The following is an 8,317-nucleotide window of genomic DNA, read 5'->3' on the forward strand; positions in this document are numbered from 1 at the left end:
CAAAATCGCTGAAATTTGGTGACCCGTATCGGGTAGGGGAATAATGCCGTTTAGCGACGTTGTAGGAATATCATTTTGACCATCAGTGAACGGAACGGAGGGATGTTGCTCCTTTTTATATTTGACAGTTGTGGAAGAACTTCAAATCACCGCGTATTGATTTAGCAAGTTATGGTTCGACAGGTCGATTTAGTGCACAGATTTTAGTACCATAAGTTTCTTCCGTAGCAGCATACTTTAGTTCAGAACAGCTGAACGTGAGATACCAGTCTGCACCGGTATGTTCACACTGGGTGAATAACCTTCCGACTGGGTCAACGCAGGTAGCTTTTCACCGGAAACGCACTCATCAAGCCCACTTGCGCTAATTCAAACAGGTAACCGGTTTCAAACTGACGATCCAAATTACGTCCGCCGTCCAAGAGGAACTCCGTGAAAATATTCGGTATCAGTGATGCCTTGCCACATTGCCACTGTCCCAATTTGTCCCGTCACTTTCATTACAGCATGACAGGATTAGTCATTTGAAGTGACTATGTGCGTTGCCCGACATTGGCTGCCCTTCCCACCTGTTAACAAATAATTTTGAACAATGATGAACTCTTACTTGGAATCTAGGAGTTATTTTACCGCCATCCCAAAGAAAATCAAATGGATTAGAATCCACGCTCGTGGTGTTTTCGACAACTAACTGGGTGTCAAAGACAGTGTTGATAATCTCCGGCCGTATGACCTATTCATGAGCGTCGGCTTTCCTCCAGGCTGCTAATCCTCACACTCGCCTTTATATATCCGTGCTCGATATGGAGTAAACATATCTTGGATGGATCTGATAGCAGATGATCTCCTGCAACCATTGGGCGAATGCGTTCAATAATAATGGCATCACCGCTTCCGTGTCATTATACTTGAATCGTAGCTTGCTTTTCGCTGTGCACCATGCTCTGCAAAATCTGTGGCGTAATATGCTTTGGGATATGACTTCTCACTCACAGATGCCCTCCATGTCATGTTTTTATCTTGGCGATTGGGCTCGGTTGTTCGTCTATATCATTCACGCACTTTCCTTATGAATTACGAATTTTTCACGTTCACTCACACACGTGTCTGCTTCATCCAGGCAGATTTACCGGCCGAAATTTGGTCACCCGTATCGTGTGGGCGAAGTATTTTCTGCAGCCACTTTGTACGAATCTCATATTGACCAACCACTTTACGCCGGGCAACACGACCAAACTCTCTCTCCTCAAATCACATTAGATTACTTTGTCATGCCGTTTGTTCATGTGAGATGCAATGTTAATTGCTTGCGCAATAAAGACAACCATAGGCAGTGGATCATTAGCTCCCTTTCCACAAGTCAATAATAGATCTTTTAGACGTGCGCAATGACTTCGCATCCACTGAGAAAGACGAATGTTCTTCCAGATACTCGGAACCATCCTCCGTGCCCTTATATATCACCATACATTCTTCAATTTTCTTCCTCGTGGAGGACCCACACTGCTGCCCAGACGCGTATTTTATCTAAAACTTATTTCTTCCCAATGGGTTTATGGGGCCGGGGTGTTTGGCTGTTTTGTATGGAGTATCTGCTTGTCATCAACTGTGACGCGTCAGCCATGAATTTCACGCGTTGACACAGGCAGAGTTTCCCATGTAGCGGTTACAGTGACAAGGGATTATTTCACGGTCGACCGATTGAACCATAACTGCTAAATCAATCCGCGGGGATTTGAAATGCTTGCATAGATGTCAAATATAAACGGAGCAACATTCTTCCGCTTCGTTCACTGATGAACATTGGCGCAGACAGCCTATCGCTAACCTCTGCCCGTTTGTTTCTTTTGCGCTTACGAATGAGTGGAACCACTGCTGTAGACACAATGCACTCGGAAATGTGAATAAATGAATGACGAGCAGCATACCGGGCACAACAACTAACACAACGCTACACACCACTACGCTAACCCGACAACGCGCTTATGATAATACCTCGATTGGTGATGAAACGTTTGCAATCAAATTGCTCAGGATACCAAAAAGCCAGGGACTATGTGCGCTACCAGAGCTACCAAAATGTTCCTCTACGGGCTACCAGAAATTCTTCAGCATGTTAGAAGTAATCGAGACAATTCAAGCGAAATGCTCGGAAACACCAGTCTAGGAACTCGATCCTGCCAGCGTCAGGTCACCTACAGTAGGAGTAGGAGTGCAACATAAACCATTCATTATTTGGAAAAAGATGGACTCGCAAGTGAACGCCCTAATTTGAAGTTCGGCATGCTGTGTAACGAAAGCGCACGTGTCAACTTTAAAATGAAAGCTACAATGTTGAGGAGATGGCGTATGGAGTTATTTTTAATTCGGATCTCGCATTGCTGTGCGGCAGCAATGTTGGTTTCTGCCGTACACAAGCAGAATGCAAGCAGTCGTATTGTTTTGGGAACCGATGATATCAGAAACATCCTGAAGTTTTCACATGAGTATATCTTGCTCCTGATAATCTGGTCTACCTTGCATTGTGAGCATTCCCAGGGCGGCCCAATTTTGAGATATCCAGAATGCAACGTTTATTGCGAGAAATCTTCGCAGATGAAACACTTCTTGGCGATGGATGCAGCGAAAATCACTAAATTTGCACCAGCCTGAGCAATTCCATTCCGTCCGGATGAGTGTTAGGTCCGATGAACGCGGATAAAGAGAAATGACAGGATAACAATGAATGTCAATTTGACGACATGTGTTTGCCGAAAAAGCACAGTAATTTGCACATGCTAGGATGATATCAGAATCATCCTGAAGATGTCACATGAGTATATCTTGATCCTGATAATCTGGTCTACCTTGCATTGTGAGCATTCCCAGGGCGGCCTAATTTGAGATATCCAGAATACAACGTTTATTGCGAGAAATCCTCGCAGATGAGGCACTTCTTGGCAATGGATGCAGCGAAAATCACTAACACTGCACCAGCCTGAGAAATTCCATTCCGTCCGGATGAGTGTTAGGTCCGATGAACGCGGATAAAGAGAAATGACAGGATAACAATGAATGTCAATTTGACGACATGTGTTTGCCGAAAAAGCACAGTAATGTGCACATGCTGAAACTCTGGTGTTAAATTGAGAAACCTGTGTTACCGGTGTGCACGATTTGACTTTGGACCCTAGGTGAGAATGCAATGGTGGTATATAGTTTGTGTGTATGTTGCCTCTGTTCTGGTTGACGGGCTCTTCTCATTTTGTTTTTGCGCCTGCAGTTTTCGCTTGCGCTGAACGGGGCATGCGGCACCGAGTTTGTGTTGATGAGTGCACTATGTTGTTTGGGCTAGGTCAATGAATTGCATACATAAAAAACAGTAGCATTTTCGAATGGAACAACGTGAGGTGAGATGTGCTCTTTTGTATATCAACGTAGAAGTTTAATTGTGCGCCACTTCACAAATAAAATCCAGAAGTATCGAAAGTACTATAACGTGGACGCAGGTCGTGATATTAGGTCAGGTCATTATTTTGACCTTCGTGTTCTGCTTCCTGCCAGTTTACAGCATTCGAACGGAAGGTGTAGTGCAAATGCATCCACATATTTAAAAGCAGCATTTGAGTTGAAAACAGCCAAAACTAGAAAGTATTTGTAATCTGTATTTGGGACAGTGTGAACTTTTTTCAACGGCTTCTGATGTGAAGCATACCCATTTGAATTATTCTAGGCGGGCTTTAGCAGACCAGTTTGGAAGAGACGCCACGTAAATTGACCGGTCATCCGGCCGACAAACACCAACCACCTGAATTGACCCGATGGAAAATGCCCTCACCAATGTGAACATAGCAGTGCACACTGTGTTCGCACGTTTAGCTATCCTTAGCTGAATAGTGCTGCCATTGAGGACCAATATTTTATTATATTCTGTGCACTGAAATCGTTAAATTGCTACTGCCATGTTGCAAGTCACGCGAATTGACGTGTAGCATTGAGCGGTGGTGCAGAATATTCGGCGTATTTGTAAGCTGATTTGAGGTATTCCAACAGCTCACTGCATGCATTGACTCTGCTAAAGACCACGTTGTGTGTCATCGTGTTAGTGCATTGTAACTTAATGGATTCTCTTTGCAAAATGGTGCACATGTGTTTCAACATCTACAGATGACTCAAAAATAAAACATGAATTTCGTACATAAGATGGTCTGGTGCAGCACATTCAGTTGCGTGGAAACACCACAAAGGAGAGAATTAACTGGCAGTCTCCCGCAACTGGGAGTTTGTTTGCCATTGAGTGTACTTCGTTAATTTGGTGCAATTTGTAGAAGAGAATGGTGACCTAAGCTCGTGGGCTGCGCCTGACTGATGGGCCCTAAGATCGGCAAAATCTGTCATCTGCTGAATACGAATTACCCAAGCAATTGTATTGATGATGTGGTCAGAATTTCACATCTTTTGCGCAAAATCTTCGTCGCTGATGTAATTCGAAGAGCTGCATTGCAGTGCTTGCAGCGAAAGTCAGTAAAATGCGCCTGGGATATGCCATTTCTTCCGCTTCAGTATTAGGCACACTATTAGAGCGGGAGAAATGATACCGATATAACGATAAACGCCAAAATGACCACATTTCATGTGCAGTCTTCATACCTACTTCAAAACAAACAGATGACTAATAACCAATGGGCACGATTCGACTGTGAAAGGAATGCACCAATGTAGTATGCCTTAGGTGTTGTGTATGTTCTGACACTGGTGTGGCTGTCGAGGCCACAAGCTTTGGTTTTCATATCTGCATTTTTGCCTTATCTTGAATGACGTCTCCCTGTCACTGAAGTCACGTTTTCACTGCATTCATGAGTGTACCTAGAAGATTGGGTCATTTTTACGTATTTGAAGTAGGTCAACCAATTTCGTACGGAATAAACGATAGAGATTTTGAATCGCTCATTTTGTGAAGCAGTAATCATTCTGAACTATAATCGGTGGTTTGTTGTGCGCCATTCTGCACACATTCCACTAGAATCAAACTGCTATAGCCTGGTTGCGACCGACTTTTACCTGGTCCATGTTAATCTACGGACAATGATGTTGCGCTTGGCGTCTCGCTACCTGAGACAGTTCAAATGCACATGTGTCCTCAGAGTGAACTGCTGATTGGAGTTGAACTCAGTTGTTACATTGCGGATGGAAATATGGGATTGGGTGCGTGAACCATTTTCTTTGGTCAGAACAATCTTTCCGACGCCTTAGGATCAGATCCAGCGGCAGTCATGTGACGTACAGGCACGCATGAATCGACTATTCCAGAAATAACAAGTTTGACGAATGTGGCAACCCGAACGAGCGCTGTGTCACAAAGCTTAATGTCCACAGCGTGCCACCGCATGTGCCTCACTGATTTCGTCTTCGCATACATTTTCTCGACAAACTCAAATTCGGGGGAAATAGTGAAAACGAAGTATGCTTCTTTGTGGGAACTGATGGGCCTAGGGTGATTCACATGTGCGTGAATGTGTAGGAAGTTGAAGTTTGTGAGTATCCCTGACACAAGCCCTCGTTGTTCCTATTTGACTGTCTAGTGAAGACCAGGTCATTTCGAGCCTACAATATCTCACAGTCGAATAACCCCTTTATTGTTCTTTCTGTCCTTCATTATTCTCATTTTACGCACTTGTTGATCTAGCTGGTAACCGGTTTTAGTGTGCGGGCTGAAATCTTCCAATAAACTTTTGAAATGTTGTCCATGTACTTTATTATGGCGTTAGGTGGCCATTTCTTCGCACCCATTAGATATATGTTTACATTTTTGGTACAAGCGACTATACATTTCACACAAAACAAACTACTCATTTCGGTGGAGTTCTTTGGACAATCGCACTTTTCGTCCATCCACCAGATAAGCAAAACCTCCGAAGCATGCAGAGGGGTAGGAAACGCGGTCTTAGGTTTTCCGAGTTGAAACGCGACTGTGTTTGTTTGTCAATACACGTAGAACCATTGGCAAAGACAGCGGTGGATGGTTGAAATCCCAGATCGACCAAAGTTCGAAAAAAAACCTTCTAACGCAACTATTCCAAAACACTAGCACTCCACCGAGTGGGATGAAAATTGCAGACGACGTTCGATAGAGAACAGCACGCGAATCGAACCAGAAGAAATATGCCTTGGGCTGGATCAGTATAGGTTCCCCTTCAGCCCAACACTTGGGTCAGCCAACATTACACAAAAAATCCCTCGGTCGACACCTAACAGAGATTTACCTGGGTCACACACTAGCCGCCGTATACCTCGATAAACCTCGTAACCTAGTCACTTGGGCTGTTGAAGCTTTCGTACAAAAAGTGAAATGCTGCCCAGCAATAAATCTGACAATTGTTACCTAATCATTCAGGGTACTATTCTACCGGTTTTCATCAACTTCGCGCCGTTATTTCGGAGTGCCCTGAGTTCATCGGTTACGCTTCAAGAAATCCCAGACGCCGGAGTGTAAGTGGACATATTTTCGTCATTGTTAACATTGTTTCTTACGCATATAACAATGTGAAAGTCCACGACCATGTGGTCCGTGAGGTTAACTGGTTTTCGGTTATTTCGGACTGAGTTCATCGGTTACGCTTCAAGAAATCCCAGACGCCGGAGTGTAAGTGGACATATTTTCGTCATTGTTAACATTGTTTCTTACGCATATAACAATGTGAAAGTCCACGACCATGTGGTCCGTGAGGTTAACTGGTTTTCGGTAAATAATGGATCCATTCATGAGCGGCGAGAACGTGGTGAACGGTGGAACGGAATTGATCAGCGCTTGGGTTTGTTCCATAAACAACGTGTATCCACTATGTTACCAGCGCACGTTGGACGCATCAGAATTCTCACGTCCGAACGGGAGAACGTGTTAACGCTCCAACGATGGGATTGGTATGGCCGAAGCATCATCCATCCGATGGCCCAATAATTTTTCCCGTTTTGACGATCGACAGGCCCGCATGCGCAGAATTTCCAATCACTTGGCGGCCTTTATGTCAGGGGCTCGGATTTGGAACCCTGACACTTCAAGAGATAAGCACCGTTGATGAGCTATAATAAGGGAGAAACTCGAGTCCATTGCTTCTCCTTCCCCTGGTGTGGACTCATCAGAATAATTATGCCAGGACAGGAGGACGACTGTCCAAAATGGAGCGATGTGAATGTGACCCTAAGGGGGTCAGGTTAGTTTGTGGCTAATTCTGGATGAATCCCAATTACTTGCAATCATGATGGTAGTTCATTTCACTGTTTAGATCTTTCAGCAATGGTAATCCATAAATATACATCAATTTTTGTCTTGTTCGAGTTACTCGGTGGATGCAACAACGCTCTGCCCAGGAATATCCGGAAAAATCCTCAGGTTCCTATCCTTGTGACTTCGTCAGCGGCTGCCAGATTCATATTGACATCTTGGATGGAACCGAAGGTGTGCAACTTGCATCCTTTGACGTGTATGGAGCCAGTTGTCTTCTTGTCAGATTTCCTGAGGCCGCCTTGGTGTGAATTTTTCGTCATATGTTGGTTCACCCAGTGTCGTATCTACATTCCTAATAACGTGTGATGGCACATTTATTCCGGATGTGTTAAAGAAAGTAACCATCCCGCGTGGTGGATTTCGTGACAGTTACAGTGAGACGTATTTACATGGATTTGCTGGAGTTCCTCAGGCCTTCTTTCCAATATGGAGTGCATTGGTTGGGTGGGTGTGAGCAGTAGTCTTTGAAAAATTGGATGAACATTTATTGAACAAGTTTGGATATAATATGACATTGATTAGGTTGTTGACAGCGCTTCCGCAACCTGCAACCGGTTTTGTCCTTGCTGTGGTATATCAGTTGGAAGCAGTTCTTGGGTATCCATTCAGGTCCCTGGCGGTAAGATGAATTGCATGGGTGAACTGTTTGCGATCATGGGTCTTTTCAGGCCTAGTTGAGTTGCACATCAGATTGCATTCGATGTCCGGTTTACTTCGTGCAGTGGCTTATGTAGTTGCCTTCTGGTGTGTGTGTGCAACGAATGTCTGCTTATCTCCGCAATACGTTGCGTGTGAAGTGTGAAATGGTAGAGTTTTGAAATCCCAAACCGAACAAAGTTCGTGGAATCCATCTTACGCAACTACCGTAACGCTAGCCTTCCACAGAGACAGATGGAAATTGCAGATGACGTTCGACAGAGAATAGCACGCGAACCGAACTAGAAGACCTAGGACCTAGACTGGCTCTATGAAGGTTCCCCTACGGCCCAACAATTGTGTCAGCCACCCTTACACAAAAATCCCCCGGTCGACACCTAACAGAGGTTCATCTGA

The 8,317-nt window shown here is 44.4% G+C and overlaps 2 protein-coding genes across 2 annotated transcripts in view; one reads left to right on the plus strand and one right to left on the minus strand.

The window, feature by feature from the left end:
* The window catches only part of T265_15537 (hypothetical protein), a gene marked incomplete at both ends in the record, with an annotated part of 46,195 nt that overhangs the window by 3,504 nt on the left and 34,374 nt on the right, over positions 1–8,317 (minus strand). The gene's annotated exons all lie outside the window — the stretch shown is intronic.
* T265_15536 (hypothetical protein) overlaps positions 6,374–8,317 on the plus strand; it is a gene marked incomplete at both ends in the record, with an annotated part of 19,077 nt that continues 17,133 nt past the window's right edge. The window contains one exon of the mRNA XM_009178535.1: positions 6,374–6,468. Coding sequence (XP_009176799.1) covers positions 6,376–6,468 — 93 coding nt within the window. The remainder of the gene's footprint in view (positions 6,469–8,317) is intronic.

This window comes from Opisthorchis viverrini (assembly GCF_000715545.1).
Source record: "Opisthorchis viverrini unplaced genomic scaffold opera_v5_584, whole genome shotgun sequence".
Classification (NCBI taxonomy): domain Eukaryota; kingdom Metazoa; phylum Platyhelminthes; class Trematoda; order Opisthorchiida; family Opisthorchiidae; genus Opisthorchis; species Opisthorchis viverrini.